Below are 16,231 nucleotides of genomic sequence, written 5' to 3'. Positions count from 1 at the left end.
ATATGCTACTGGTGTAGTAAAAATGTCTTAACCAAGTGTGCATTAAGTCACTTGGTTTATAATCAGTATCCCTGTCTTTTACTGATGTCTTGTTAAATGCAATCATTAGCAAAGCCAATAGTTTTGGCTTGTGTCGAAGTATTGCATAGTCATTTGTCAGGCAGGCACTGCTATTATATGCCCTGAAACTCCCAATCTTTTGCAGCTGCTACCATTAATGGCTAGTTAGTACCAATATGGTAGTGCGTTGCAAATACATATGCCATGCCGACGCAAAACCCAAAATGGTTGGCATTGACAGTGCTTTTATTTGACTTCTAACCTAGGGCAGATTCATTAAAGAAAATTAAAACATTTTGATAACACTCTTCGTGTTGGACCCAGCCTCAAAGGGCGCTGTGCTGTCTTGTTTCCAAGATGATAGTGTTGCTCCTGACCTATCCTCCTGGCACTAAAGGGGAGTAACTTTTTGACAGGTGAATGTGTTCCTTAATATTTTATATCATGGCAAGCCACTTTTTCTGCCTGCCAAAACTCCACGAGACATATTTGAGATTGGATCCAAGACCCCCATGATACTGGACTTTACCCAGATGCCAGGTGCTACCGCTTTGTAGCTCCTGGTGCTGCACGTATATCAGATTAAGAAATTTGGCAAATCGAGGCACGTGAAGCACATTTCTTACTTGGCTCAATGTTGGCAGTGGGGTTCCTGGGAACCCCCTGTAACCCAACATAGAACGACTACATAAAATTCAACAACAAAAAAAAGGCGCCCGTGTTTGATGATGACTCTAAAAAGTGTAATGAAAGCAGGAACATTTCAAAATGATACATTGCTCAATGTCACCCCATAAACCACGAGCTGTACCGTGCAACTAACTCCCAGCCCTGGCACCTGCTGCTGGAAAATGCTGGATCTGAGGCCGTCCCGGCGGACTGTGGCCGCGATGAATGGAATATTGCACTCTTAGTCATAACGCGAGGGAGGGAGGGAGCGAGAAAGTACCTTCCAACCGCCGTCTTCCCAGAGACGGAAATTCTGCAAGTAGCAGTACAGCACAACATTTTAAGAGGGAAATATGAAAATCTGAATGTTTCCTTAAGGCCCTCGTCTACGGGTGATTGGTGCTTCAGCCACACGTTTAGTGGCGTGCGTGCGTGCGTGCATGTGTGTGTGATGCACCGACACTGCTTGCCTTTTTAAAGAACGTTTGTCTACATGTTCAATCTCTACGCCAGGCACTGTCGTTTGATCCCTACGGTTGCTGCTGTTGCCCAACATTTTTGTGTGGATAATTAGACTCATTGATCCAGTTACATATAAAGTGTTGCTTCGTTTTTCTCACAGCAAAAGCACACGTGAAATTGCCAGTCTGCTGCCTTTTTTGTTTGTATGACCCTCAGTCCCGTCTCCTTTAGAGTTCACATTGAAAGTCAACTGAACTTTATTGGTACACTGTCACGTGCCCGTCTTGCCAAAGTCAACATGTAATGGATAATCAAAGTATAGGTGCATTATTGACGTTCAGCTTTTACACAAAACGTTCTCCTCCCCATATTTCTCTCTCTCACACACACACACACTGCCTTTGTCCTCGTTTTCTCTTTCTATATTTGCCTCTAAAGGTCTTACTCCATTTTGTTGCCACTTCCATGATATCTCCTAGATCTGTACCTTTTGCTTTTTCTATGTGTGCCTCTGTCTCACACACACACGCACTTCCTCTGTACCTGTTTCCCTCTCACTCTTTCTCTTGCATGCACACTGCACCTGTCCATGTTTCTCCCTGTCTGTATTTGCATAGCTCCTTTCCTCTTTCTGTCTGCATACCTCTGTCTTTGAATTTGTCTCTTTATCTCTGCTTTTTTTTCCTGCCTCTCTCTTTCCCTCTCAGACACATTCTGTCCCTCTTGGTGCCTTTCAGTCCCTTTCGATCGCTCGCCATCCTCCTACCTCTGCTTTGTCATTCTGTTCTCGCTGCCGTTTGGTCTTTTCTCCTATCTTACTTTCCTTTCATCCTCCTATTTATTTGTGCAAAACCATGAACCAGGTCTCAAAAGGCAGCAGAACGCTTGACGCTGAAATATAGAGCATTTCGGATAATCTTTGAACATTTTACACAGAGATGAAAGGTCGCTTATGGGATCAGAAAGAAAAGTTTTCTCTCGATGCAGATCAGAACAATTCCATGATGCTGCATACATACGTTGATGGCAACCCACACTTACAGATGCAGTCTAGTAAGGTCTGATTGTAACTGATTGAAAAGGATACAATGTTCCCATTGGCTGGTGACTGTCCATACAGTACGTCGAGACCATCTTTTCTGGGGCGATGCGCGATGGAGTATTTTGCTTCATTCAATATGTGAAGCATGAAGAACTGTTCCTTTTCTAAAGTGTGGATGAGAAGGCCATGCATGTCTCAACTTTCCGGGTTAGGGAAGGCGACGACTCGGGATTTAGTTTGGGTGGAGGGAAGCATAGATCTTGCCCGTGTATGGCATAAGCCTTGCATCACAGCATAACTGTGGGCGAGACTACGAGTGTGAGGTGAAGGTAATGCAGAAGGGCCCACTCTTGTGAACATCTTGCCTCCAGGTACAGCTGCAGAGGAGGCCATTATGTTTGAAATTGCAAGAAGAGGTAAACTGTGAAGGGTGCAGTGAGGGAAGACAATGCCATGGTTTGGTGTCCCACAGGGAGTGAGTGAGCCTGAGAATGAGGATTGGGTCAGACCCCTGCGGATCGTGCACAGCCCTGTATCAATGCATGCATGGTGGACCGGTTCGAATTGGATACGTGGACAGGTAGAGAGGTAGGGAAGCAGGCCTTCATATATAGGTGTCTTCGCTTCTTCCAGGTACTTATGAAAGGGAAGGGCTTTTAGTTCTTTCCTAAGTGTATGATGGACTGGCCACAGTGCAGCGCTTGTGGTGTGAGGTCCTGGGGTGTGTGTGATGATTTTGTAGCATATTTACAATGAAGGGATTCGAAATTGCTGGGACCTATTTAGCTCCTGTTTCTACCCCGGGAAAGCCTGGTTAGCTTGAAATCAGCAACTACCAGAAGCTACTTTTGGCACCCAAGCCAACTGGTGCCTTACAAACATGAATGCATGTCATTAACTCTGAGTACTTGATAATGTTAATAAAGAAGAATTAGAACCCATCTCGGACACATTTAAGCATAATCGATTGTGCATAATGGGCAAGAAGTTAGTTTGCATCCATGCAGAACTTAAGATTTGCGGAGCAATGGGTATGTTCTCCTAGCAGTAGTTCCTGCCTATTAGGTGACGCCTGACGACACCTTGGAGTTGGTTTTAGCTCCTGGTCATCGAATATTCACTTTGAACCTTGCAATGTAAGGGGCTATTGAGCTAGTGCTGTGAAAGCATGGTACGATTGATGTGGTCGCAGCAGCACATGGGTTCTCCATGATGTATTGCTTTTAATGGAACAGTTCAGTTCTTGGGAGACCCCTCAAGGGTGTGTGCCAGTCCAGAATTGTGTAAGACAGTATTTGGGCAAACATTTTGTTTTGCTCTTCAGATTCAGAGTTGACATGGCACTTCTTTTACAGCGTTCTTGGCACCTTGTCCAGTGCTCTCCCGTTAGGCACATCAATGAGGGTGCCCAACGGGAAAGCTGTCCCGCTGGCAGGACAATGCGTGCTGAGCAATTCCTGCTCACCAGGCTCATTGTCCTGGCAGCAGGACACCTTACTCTTTCCAAACGGGAGAGGTGTCCTGCCCCCAGGACAATGTCCCAAGGAGCTCTGGGCATCATAGGGGCTTTCACGTTGCTCTGTGTCAACGGAGCATTGAAATGTGAGCCCTTAGGCACTGAGGGGAAGGGGGGAGGGGACTATTAGCAGGGACATTTGCACCTTTTGAATGGGAATGGGTGGGAGTGATCAGAAGTGAGAAAGGTGCATAATATTGCATGCTTTACGAAATTATTATGGCCTTAAATCCCAAGGGGGGGGGTTGTTAGGCTACATTGATCTACATGATGGGGTTGTGACTTTGCATGCAGGTGAGGAGAATACAACTAAAGCCATCCTCTTATTGCTCAACATATTTCTATGACAATGTATGTAGTGTATAGTTAGTTTACTATGAAAGGATAGTTTGTTGTGTAATGTGGTTTGGTTCCAAGGCATTGCTATCAATGAAGTATTATTAAGCACATGAAATGCAAAGCAAAACCTTAATAAAAATCTATATTAACTAAACCTGGGAAGATGTGCTCAGTTGCTCAAATTGTCCATATCCCAGTTTCACCATTTAACCAAAGTGTGTGATCCTGGGCAAATCATTTAATCACACTGTCTTATCTGCAGCTCTCTAAGTGATTCACTTTATAGCGTATGCTAATATATCATGCTGGTATTTTAAAACAAGCCTAATGACTATAGAGTTGCTCTATATATAATAGTGCAATTTAGGTAATTTGCACCACAAAGTTATTTGCCACTTGACTTACTTATGGCAACTTATTCTAAAATCACTTCCATGGTGATTCCAAGTATCAAAGACGATGCTTCTTGCAATGTCCATTTCCGTGAAGTCCTTTCTGTTGTGGCAATCCATATGCATATTAGGAGGTTTTCATGTGTTTTGCCCCATAGCTCCTGGACATTGCTCTAATAGATGAGTTCCCGGCATTTGTAATGATTCTAGAGTTTTTTTGGTTGTTGTGTTAAAATGCCATCTGCCACTTATGTTACTAAAAATGTAGAATGGGGCAGGGGTCGGCCGTTTGGGGTCACGGATGAGACTGTATGAAATTGGGTGCACTGCAATTGGGGGGGGAAAGCAGGATTTGTTTGTGGCTCGCCCCCCCCCATCCCCTCTTGCAATGCTGGATAGTCCTATGCCCCCTACCTGGGCTACTCTCTCTGCAGTGCTTCCTTTGGTTTGCCCTCGCGGCACACACACAGGGCCACAATACACAGGGCCTCAATGCTGCCCCCGGGGCTGGCTACGGGCATGGCAAATGCAGTGAAGAACACACCATAAAAGTGCACCCAGAACAGCGGCACAGGCGTGATGGTCAGCAGTTGAATCCAGGGTTTACCATTGCTACTTCATGTATGCGTTCGCATGCATGCACAGCTATGTGAAAAGGCAAGCCCTGCCCTGCCTGAGGAAGTGAGGGCAGAGTGAAAAAAAGACCCCAATTTGAATTTCAACAATCGGGCCGGCCCGGCTGTCAATTTGCTGAAATTCAAATTGGGGTCTTGGCGGGTAGCTTGCCCCGACAAGGGTTTCCCGGCAGAGCCCACAACTTGGTTGAGGAAAGCAGGGGGCTTGTTGATCTAATCTTCTGACCTTCTTTCCCCAGCTGTCACTTGCACGTTTGCAGGCATTTTGCTCAGCCTGTTTCTTTCTTCTAGCCTGAAAAGGACACACTGCCCTCGAGACATCAGAGTGGCTCCACCTCTGAAGAAGACACTGCTTTAAAGGATCATATCTTGTTGCTGGTTGACCACTGTTATAGCATGCACACACACACACACTATGCTCTTCTGGTTCAAATGCTCGTCTGGATATTCCCAGTGCTCTTGCTACATTTCCACTATACAATATCCACACAAAGACACTGCTGAGAAAGGACCCCACACAGCCCCAATTGCGATCTGCACAGGCCTTCCAGTAAAGCAGCCGGATGCGAGATGCACAAAAGGGCATTTATGGCACACTTGTGAAGGGTCCCCTACAGCAGATGTGATCGGGACACAATATGAGCACTGTACCATTCCAAAGTGCATAAAATGGCAGGTGTCCATTACCATCCAATGACCACAGGCAACATCTGAACAAATTGCCCATGAAGGCCCGAAGGCAGGAGTGAACTTAACTGGTGCTGGGCGATTATACTGGATTTTGGAGATATACCAATATATATTTTCAGTATCGATTTAGGATGGGACAGTATTGGTAGACAATATATACATATGTACAACAGAATTGCTTGCTGTATAAATGCCCGAGTTTTACCTCCCCCGGGCCACTTTGAACTACTTTGCCCACATCAATTTGGGTAAAAGCATGCAGATTACCCGTTTATAGCGACCCCTCTACTTTTGCCTGTGTCCCCTCTGTGCCCACCCTAAATTTGATACCTGGAGATGCCACTGCACGCCGGGCCAGATTTACTAAGCATTTTTTCAATGGGACCGCGCCGTTGTAAAACACGTTTGTAAATCAGGGCCGCTGTGCAGTAGTGGAAATGGAGAATAATTGGTGGGGGATTCCACAAGAGCCATGGTGGGGGCCGAGTTTGGGGGGGCACTGCCCAAGGAGGAAGGGTTTAGGGGGGCGGAGCTGGCAGTGGCAGTTGACCTCTGATCAAAGGTAATGTCCAAAATAATAGTTCCAAACGGCGCAATTTATTTCATGCCGCTTCTTTTCCAGACTATATATCAATTCCACTTTAAACCACTTCCATGGCACTGGGGATGAGTTACTTCACTATGCGGATAATAGTTTTGACCAGTGCTGCTGGGTAAATATTCTTTAAAATGCACAATTTACAACCCATTTTATAAAAAAAACTCCACCTTCGGTACTATTCAAACATGGTGATTTCTGTTCACCATAAGCAAGATTTTCTTTTACTTGAACCACACCCGGCACAGCTCCTGCAGCTCCCCTCTGAAAGCAGTAGGCGGGCTGCATCGTGTGGACATAGACCCGGATTATTTATTTAATCATGCAACGTTTGTCGGATATCTGTATATTTATTTATGCAATGTTTTTCGGATACATGTATCGGACAAACATTGCATAAATAAATAACCTGGGCACATGTATCCGACAAACACTGTACAAATAAATAAACCAGGTCATGGCTGAGGACTGTAGTTCGTTTGCTCACGCTTTATTTTTTTGTCAAAAACCACCAGTTCCCCGTCGCACCCTCCCCCCGCCCCCTTTGTCTCTGGCCAGATCCCGAGATCCGGCTACATACAAATCGGGATCTCTGCCACTGTGCTTACTAATGTCTGTTTTCTCCTGTGCAATGTGCTACTATTGTGTTAATGCGAAATTAAACCAAAAAAAGCAGTCGGGTGAAAAACATTTGACATCGGTTGTGGCTTAGGCTGTTTAACACGTTTCTTACCGATGTTTTTGCTCGAGCTTTCGGTGGTTTTGATCTTCTTTTGTGACAGTGCTGGAGATTTAATGTGCTGATATCTATATGTCATAACCTAGTTGACTGTTATAAGTGTGTGCTTTATTTTTGAATGGAAACGTACCGAAACCTCTATGCGTACACCCTATATATAGCACAATTCAACTCCTCATCCCTCTTAACTGAAGCTGTCCAAATAGTAAAACCTTTTGTGCGTCAGTTTCTCCAGTAAGTTGATTATTTGGTGTGGGTGAGCCAATTTTGCTGCAGAGATGGCCTGGTTACTTGGTGCCTCCTGCTGCAATGTTTGTACAATCGCAGTTTCTGTCCCAAAACTAAGGTTTCCCCAATGGTGCTTTGCGCCCTTACTACCAAACACTTTAGAGTCAATGTTACAATAGATAAATAATGCTTTTATCCAGAAGACCATAAACGTAGGTACTCGTTATGAACTTTTGTGGTACCGAGCAAAACATGGCATTTTAATGTCTTCCTATTATTTTTTAAATACCGTTTAAATGAGTTGCTATCACGTCAGCTATTTAAGTACATAAACAAGTATTGCATATGGCTAACAACTCGTATAGGTAACTCACGAGGAACATATCCAGGCAGTCCCAAATCATAATTGACTGGTAATTTAAGAACAGGTGTTATTTAAAAGACCACATGTTTCGACAACTCCCACCATACTGATAAGGAGACACAAGGTGCAGAAACTGTTGATGCCACAATACGCACACTTCTTGTTCGCCTCTCGGCACAGAACGACCACCAAGAAACAAGTGCTAGATTTCCTCGCCTAAATTGTGATCTTTGCTTCATCCAGCACGTTGATGATTTGCTGAACATCTGCACGCCAGCGGCGGAGACTTCTCAGAAAGACAGCACCTGGGAGATCCCACACTACGTCCACGTCTACGATGGCCTGGGCGTTACAGTGAACATCGGCCCGGAGCACAGAGTGGAAGACGTCCTGTCTATGGCATGCCAGGTACAGACAAAAACATACATTCCCATGAATTAACTGTAGACCACATGTGAGCCGTGGGCCTTTCTACCAGTTAGCAATGAGGCACGGGGAATTGCTTGAGGCTGCTGTGGTGTGGCAGTCAGTCATACAACTCCAGGTGCTGGTTGTAACTGGGCAGCTTGATAGGTCTTTAAATTTTTTTTCTTCCTTTTTTTTGAATAGCTGACAGATGACTTCCAGTATCTAGTAGCACTGCGGAAACCCCCATACCCGGTAATGTCTTTGAATGATTGGTAGACGCAGGTTTATCACATAATGGAATCAGCTGGAGAAGGCCTTACACTTTAAGAGAGTGTGATGCATTGTGACGAGGGAGACTGATCAAGTGGGAAGAGCCACACCTCTGCTCTAATCCTTCTGTCCCCATGACATGGGGCCTGTGGAAAAGTGTCCATCACAAACCAGCGTGGCAACAAATCTTGGCTTTTCCCCAGCAACAACGTTTCATTGTGGTGCAGAGAGAGGAGGTGACGTTCCCTTGGATGATGACTGTGCAGTCTCATCGTTTAAGGTTTTTGTTTTCAAACACACCGCAGTGTTCGGTTCTTTCAGTTAACATCCAACAGCTTAGGGATGACATCAGGGTGACCCCTCACTAATTGTGGGTGCAAAGCCAGAAAGTTTCAAGATGCCTCCACTACTCGCATTCTTTTCATACTCATGTGTCCTTCATAGGGCTTTAAGTGAGGTAAGAAAAAGGGTGCGGGGGGGAGGCCTCATTTGAGGGCGTGGCTTGCGGGATGGGTGTGGTCTAAAAAGTACACAAACCACAGTAAGGTACGCAAACAAATATATAAATGCATGTAAGCATTTATATATATTTGTGTGCGCACCTTACTATGGTTTGTGTACTATGCAAGCCATCTTTTATAAATATATATATGTTATATATTTCTATGTTTATAAAAGATGGCTTCAAAAGTACACAAATCATAGTAAGGTATACACATAAATATATACATGCTTACATTTATATATTTGTTTGCGTGCCTTACTATGGTTTGTGTACTTCAAGATGGCTTCAAATAAAGAATAACAAAAAAGCTCCAGTTTTGGAGTGCCTTTTAAAATCAGTGCTACAAAGATCTTCCCTGTAACATCCAGGAGGGCGATGGGGTAGTTTTTGAGATCTGCCCTATGCCTCTTCTTGAATATCAGTACAACCACTGAAGACTTCCACAACAGCGGTATTCTTCTTTTTTTATGTGGTTGAACAATTCCCCCCGGAAGTCTGTCCATAGTCATGGATCTTTTTTCAACATGGCGTTGGTCATTCCATCTGGGCCCAGAGCCCTCAAGTTACTTGCTTTCTGGATCATCAGGAGAATATCTTCTTTCTCTGTGGGTAAGACCATGAGTCTCTACTCGTATTTGCACTTTCTGGCTCGGCATAGTCAGTGTTTGCAAATAGCATCATAAAGTGATCCACCCAAACACTAGCAGGGACCTCGTTTGTTGATAGCGTCTGCTGATGCGCATGTATGGCGTTAGTGTCTGCCAAATGTTGCTGGTGTTTTTAGACGCTATATTTTTAAGCAGTGTGTTGGGGAGAATTTTCATTTTAGTGCTGAATTCCTCCCACCTTAGAGACCCCCAGCTCTTTTGCTGAACTTTGGGACTTTGTACTTTTAATCCAATGTGTTTTCTGTGTTTTTTTATGGAGTCTGACAAACTCCAGAGTCATCATCTTTTTACATAGAGACACACAGCACCTTCAGTGCAGTGACACAGGGAAGTCTTTCAGATTTCCCAAAGGTTTAAATACCTTCTCTTGGTTAAACTACTGTTTCCAAGAGCAGTAAAGTGAAATTGACTTTACTTACATTTGTAACTTTCTAGACCCAGCACACACTATCTTACAATAGGGTGCTGGAGGGGTTACTTAGTATCCCCTTTGTCTAATTTCTCATGTAACATTGTTGTGTTAGCCTTTCTACAATTAATGGCTGGCAGCCGTGGTTTACTTTTTACTACCGTTGTGTGTTTCTACCGCGAGCTGCAATTGCAACGGCAGTAAAGCACCCATGAGTGCCCATTTTGTCAAAATGACCCGGCCTTTCTTCCTTTTTCACCATTTCTTTTTGGAAAGGTCCTTCTTCAGATTTACTCTGCGTGGCAAACCAGGTTTGGCCCCTTTGTTCTTTTTGTCTTTGGCAGGATTCACTGGTGAAGCCCGCCTCTGGCTCCACCGTGTTTGGCAGGGCAGAAAGCGAGGGAGGTGCTCGAAACTCCCTGTGCTTAATCCCCTTCGTTACAGGAAAGCACCCATATGTGATTGGCTGGCTGGCTGGCTGTCCTCGGAGGACAGTCACCCTGCTGTGTGAGTGACAGCTAGGCTGCGAATGAATGGGAGAAACCTGCATAAAAGGTGAGGCTTTTGGCTTGGAAGCCAGAGTCGACCACTGGACGAAGGAATCCGAAGAAGAACTTGGAAGAGACGCTTGCTGCAACTCCTGGACCGTTGGTTTTCCCGGTGAAGCGCTGCTGCATTGCTGAAGATCCAAATTCGCCTTGACTAGAGAAGCCCTGCAACAGACGACTTCTCCCCTTGGGTTGGTGGGACCATTCAACCCCAAAGCTAACTCATCTGGACATCCTCTCGGAGCTGGCTGTACTTCCATTGCTGCTGCAGGAACTGATTGGCAAGGAGCGGAACACCAGAATCGAGTGTCTCGTTTTTAAGTTGGACCCGAGCTAAAGGAATATCCTCCGAACTCGCATTAAGCAGGACTGACCAGGCCTGAATCATCTCAACGGTGTGCTGGACCCCAGATGCAGTCCACAAGGTACCCGAGAACCACGGTGGTGCTATTTGCGAGAGCCACGAGAAGCTGAAACCGCGAAGTGCAGCTGATCTGAAGTTTGCCCATTGCTGCCACCGATCTTCTATTCATAGTGCAGGAGTCCCCAGGCGTCCTCCCTCTTGTCCCCACGACTGAGGCCCAGGAACAACAGGATCTGCAGACCTATACAGGAACAGAAGCCAGCTGGAACCAATTTCTTCAGACCTAAGGTACTGTAAAACTAAGGGGACTTTCCTCCTGTTTGTGTAGCCTTGCTAGCTCTCAGTTGAGACTTGACTTGGTTGCTTTCACAGACTTGCTTGCAGCTTTGCCCCTCACAAGCCTCTCCGCTTATGTCCCTACAGTGATTTCATTTTCTACAAAGACTTCTAAAACATTGTGCAAGACTTTTTACTCGCCTGCAAGAAGTGCTTCAGGTCCCCTAGACTTTTGCTCAATTAACATTGGCTCTCTTGGCTCCATGAAAGAGACTAGGATCCTCTGACTTTGTGCTTTAATCATCCCTTAACAAAAGTCAAACATTCTATAACTTGTGTAGCTAGGAAAGGGTTCATTTACTTTGCATTGGGGGTTCAAAAGTACTTATCTGCTTAAGAATATTTGTTAACCATTGTTTTATTCCCTCAAACATTTTCTTTGACACCAAACTCAGTATTGCTGTAAATATACCAGTGATATATCAATGTCCACAGTGTCCTAGTTATTTAAGTCACCGCAGGGTGTAGGAATTGTCTTGTGTGCCATTCCCAATGGGCATTTACTGATTTAAAGAAACGGAGAGTGTGTATTTTGAAGTATATTTATGTTGCATATCTATTGCACCCTTCTAAAGAAGGCTTATTCAACTGACTGTTAAATTAATAAACAATTGTTTAATCAAGAAACCTTGAGTGTAAGTGTTTATTTGGATATTTGTCACTGTGAATCTCTGTTTAATCCTACAGCTCACATTGACCCCTCTTGAGATAAGCCTGGCTGCACCGTCACTCTACCAAATTGTGTAGTACATGCTTATACCATAGGTTAGGTTAACTATTGCCAAGAGAACAAGGCTGGTGCCGTCTCCCACAGGGTACTGCATACAATCTTGCCTAACACATTGTTTCCAAGTCTTGCTGCAACATCCAGTGCTTCTGTGATTGCTCCCAATTGTAATGCCGTTGTTTTAAACTCTTTACCCGGAGCTGCTTGTCCAACAACCTACTCCTGTTGTTGCTCCAGACTTTCCTGGTCAGCAACTTTTCTTTTCTTGCCATTCCTTCATCAACGGTGTGCCTGTGTGAAAATGATCTTCTAGAGCCGTATGTTCTAAATTCCACAAAGTCCATCAGTATCTTGGAATAATCTATTAGCCGTTCTTCTGGGCCACACATTTTGTGTTTGATATAAGCCTAATTAGCCTGTTCAGCAGTTGCTCTATCCTCTCTAGGTAGATGATCAGTCTATTTCTTCCTGCCGTCACACCCCAGGCTCACGGAATAAGTCCTGCTAAGGCCAGAGTGTAAAGCCAAAATAGTTAGCTTCAAGATGTTGTGGTCACTCGACCTAGTGTGTAAAGTTTTAGGGTTTTCACCTGAGTAAATGAATTCCTTGTTGTGAAAATGTCGTCATGAATCTTTCTTTCCGGCCCTCTTTTCCATGTATTCTTAGCTGGGATGTCACCCTTGATGTTACCGTTCAGGATGTCATTGTTACATAAGAGTAAATCCTCCCTCCTTCATAGGCCTCTTTTTTTCCGCCAGAGTTGCTGTAGTCTCAGGTTTCTTTATTAGAAGCTGCCTTTGGTCAACACAATGGATGTTTAGATCTCCACATATTATCATCATTGGGTCTGTCCATGTTTCAACAGCTTTGCCTATGAACTCCATTATTGTGGGTGAAAATTGGCTTGCCTCCTGTGCTGTTGTTTTCCAGTACAAGTTCAACACTATCAGTGCTCTTGATCTAATAGGTTCTGTCTTGTCCACCTCCAGCGTCAAATCTTGAATATATGGACTCATGTTTCCCACTGTCAAAACCTTTAATCAAGACTCATGTGTAATTACTATTGGCAGACCTGATAAGGGCCTGCCTTTCAAACCTTTGACTGCTGGATTGAGGTAGGCAGGAAACCAAGTCTCTTGTAGGCAGATCAAGTCATAGGGGCCAAAGATTATGTCACTCTTCCCAAACAAGTGCTTAAAACTTCTGGTGTTCCAGCTGCCCATGACGAAATCCATAGGTTCAATCTGGGTGCTGTTATGATCTCTTATTTTTCAGTACTAGCGCCTCTGCCAGCCAAGTCCAATTCTCCTTGTCTTCAAGGGTGCTCCTGCTCTCCTTAGTGCTGAGTCTCCCTCAATCCCTCTGATGATCATCAATGACAGTAGTTGTTGGAAATGCTTTTGTGTTACTTTTTTCTACCTTTAGGTTCTCCTCCTGTGGTAGTTCAGTGAAGGCTATGATCGATTTCCTAGTTCTATCTCCAGTGCCGACCTGTTTTAAGGAGGTTTTTTTTGTATTTGGTGTTGTAGTCCTGGTTGCTTCTTGTCGAAAACGAAGTGGGCTCCATTAAGTCAAAGCCCATTGGTAGCAATAACGGTGCTTCATCCAGCAATAGTTGTTTAGCTGCATTGGAAGACAAGTAAATGAACACTTAATCAAGCATTGCTTCTTCTGGGAATTCGATTATTTTCAAATCCATGGTCTTGATTAGTCGTAGTTTCGGAATGTGATGTAGTAATCGTAGAACATTTGCTCTGTTCGGTATTAGGCCATCGTTGATATGTAAAATTCACTTCAGGAGTAGGTACAGCCTTTTTTCAGAGGCTTCTCTTTGTTCTTCTTTTAGCAAGGCCCTAGAACTTTCGTGCTCCTTGTATTTTTCATGATTTATGTCGCAATGTGGGTTTCTTCTGTTCGGGGGTTCCTTCCGCCCGTTATAAAGTTTTAAAAGTCGAGGCTTGACACGTCTTATAAGCCAATCCGTGGTTCAAATTGGACATTTCTGTCCAGTGCGACTGATGCCTTTCATGGTCTATGATTTTGTCACTATTGAGACCGAATTTGGCTGGCTCCAGCTGGCAATTCCTCATGTCGTTCGCGTGTCTGGTTGGTAATTGATGATGGTTCGCGCCCTGTCGGACTCTGTTTCTTTTTATGCTAATAACTATATTTCGAAGGGATTGTGTCCACCGACGTATTCCTTATCTTTGATAATACGTTTCCAGCTTGCTGGCCTCGGAAATTTTTTCTGTAGAGGGCGCTGCACGTCGACGTCCGCCGAGTCGATGTCCCTCGACGGCCACCGTATCGGCGCCGACGTCACCATGCCCATAAATAACCACGCGCGGCGTCCGTTGCTCAGTTCCGTTTTTCCACGCTTTGTGGGGCCTCAGAACATCGTTGCTCAGTTCAGTCAGATAATCTTATCTACATCTACTCGAAATATACCAACTCATTCTCGATGGCATCTTCATCCGAACCGACAACGCCGCGATCCGGCTTAAGAAAATGTTGAGACTGCGGTAAAAAAATGTCAATAACGGATCCACACAGGATCTGCTTGTGGTGCTTGGGAGCCAAGCACCATTGTTCGGAGTGTGATCCCATCCCAAACACAGGAAATACCTGATGTTCGCAATTGGCGACTCTCATTATCAATTTCTAGTTCTGCCATTTGGGCTGACCTCCGCCCTGAGGGTCTTCACCAAGCTAATGTCGGTAGTGGCTGCGAGTCTAAGGAGGGAAGGGATCCACGTCTACCCCTACCTAGACGATTGGCTGATTAGGGCTGTATCTTCGGAACAAGCTCAGACCCATCTAGATTATGTCTGCCACTTCCTTCACAAACTGGGCTTCTCCCTCAATTTAAAGAAGTCACAGATGATACCATCACAGAGACTCCAGTTCATTGGAGCGGTCCTGGACACTTCTCTGGGAAAAGTCTCGCCACCAGAGGTGAGGGCTCAAGATATTCTGCAGATGGTCAACAAGTTTCAAAATGCCCAACGTCTCCCAGCCTTCGACTTTTTGAGGTTGCTAGGCCTCATGGCATCCTGCATCTTCCTTGTGCCAGAGGCTCGCCTGAGAATGAGATCTCTTCAGTGGGCACTGAGAACTCAGTGGTCGCAATTCTCAGGGAGAATGACAGATCTTCTCCGGATCCCAGACAAAGTAGCCCGCGACCTTCAATGGTGGGCCTATCCAGAGAACATCTTGAAAGGAGAACTGTTTTGGCAACCATGGCCGGAGATAACGGTAGTCACAGACGCCTCACTCACGGGGTGGGGAGCTCATGCCAACGACTTGACCATCAGCGGTCGTTGGTCTCCATCAGAGTCCAGACTACACATCAACCTATTGGAGCTGAGAGCGATCAGACTAGCGCTGAAAGCTTTCCTGCCATCAGTACAGGGGAGAAATGTCCTGATAATGACGGACAACACGATGGCCATGCACTACCTAAACAAAAGAGGAGGCGTAGGGTCACTGCCACTGTGCAGAGAGGCAATGCAGCTCTGGTTTTGGGCAATTCGAGAAGGAATTTCTCTATCGGCAGTCCACTTAGCCGGAGAGAAGAACTTGACAGCGGACGCTCTGAGCAGGCAGAGCACAGTCTCCCACGAGTGGGAGCTAGCTCAGGAAGTCCTTTAAGAGATCTTCGCCCTTTGGGGAACCCCTCAGGTGGATCTGTTCGCCACAAGCACCAACAAGAAGTGCAATCTGTTCTGTTCAAGGGAATTTCCCCCGAGAGGAGCTCTAGGAGACACGTTCGTAGTGGACTGGGAGTTTCCACTCCTCAACGCGTTTCCACCAGTCCCTGTTATTCCTCGAATGATCAGGAGGTTGAGAAGATTCTGGAAAACCATGATCCTAATTGCCCCGGACTGCGCCAGGAGAACCTGGTACCCGGACTTCTAGACATGTCCATCTGCCCTCCAATCCGTCTTCCACTCAAAGAGAATCTTCTCTCGCAGAAGGGAGGTCATGTTCTCCATCCAGACATCAGAACCCTCAACCTTCACGCTTGGCTTCTAAAAGGGTGAGGTACAAGGATTGGGATCTCCCTGATGACATCATGGAGGTGTTGCTTTCGGCCAGAAGGCCAGCAACAAAGTCTTTATACCGCTGCCGTTGGAACAAATTTTGCAGCTGGTGTAGAGAAGGGAATATCGACCCTTTTTCATGTGGTACACCAACGGTGTTATCCTTTCTACTCTACTTGGCAAACTCAGGCCTTCAAGTTGGCACTGTAAAAGGCTATC

General features: G+C 45.3%; 1 protein-coding gene across 1 annotated transcript in view; it reads left to right on the top strand.

Moving 5' to 3' along the window:
• TIAM2 (TIAM Rac1 associated GEF 2) overlaps positions 1-16,231 on the top strand; it is a 552,861-nt gene that overhangs the window by 223,638 nt on the left and 312,992 nt on the right. Inside the window, exon 10 of the mRNA XM_069607743.1 lies at positions 7,978-8,142. Coding sequence (XP_069463844.1) covers positions 7,978-8,142 — 165 coding nt within the window. The remainder of the gene's footprint in view (positions 1-7,977; positions 8,143-16,231) is intronic.

This window comes from Ambystoma mexicanum, chromosome 4q (genome assembly GCF_040938575.1).
Source record: "Ambystoma mexicanum isolate Mex_15411 chromosome 4q, UKY_AmexF1_1, whole genome shotgun sequence".
Taxonomy (NCBI): Eukaryota; Metazoa; Chordata; class Amphibia; order Caudata; family Ambystomatidae; genus Ambystoma; species Ambystoma mexicanum.
This window is presented reverse-complemented; position numbering and strand designations above follow the sequence as displayed.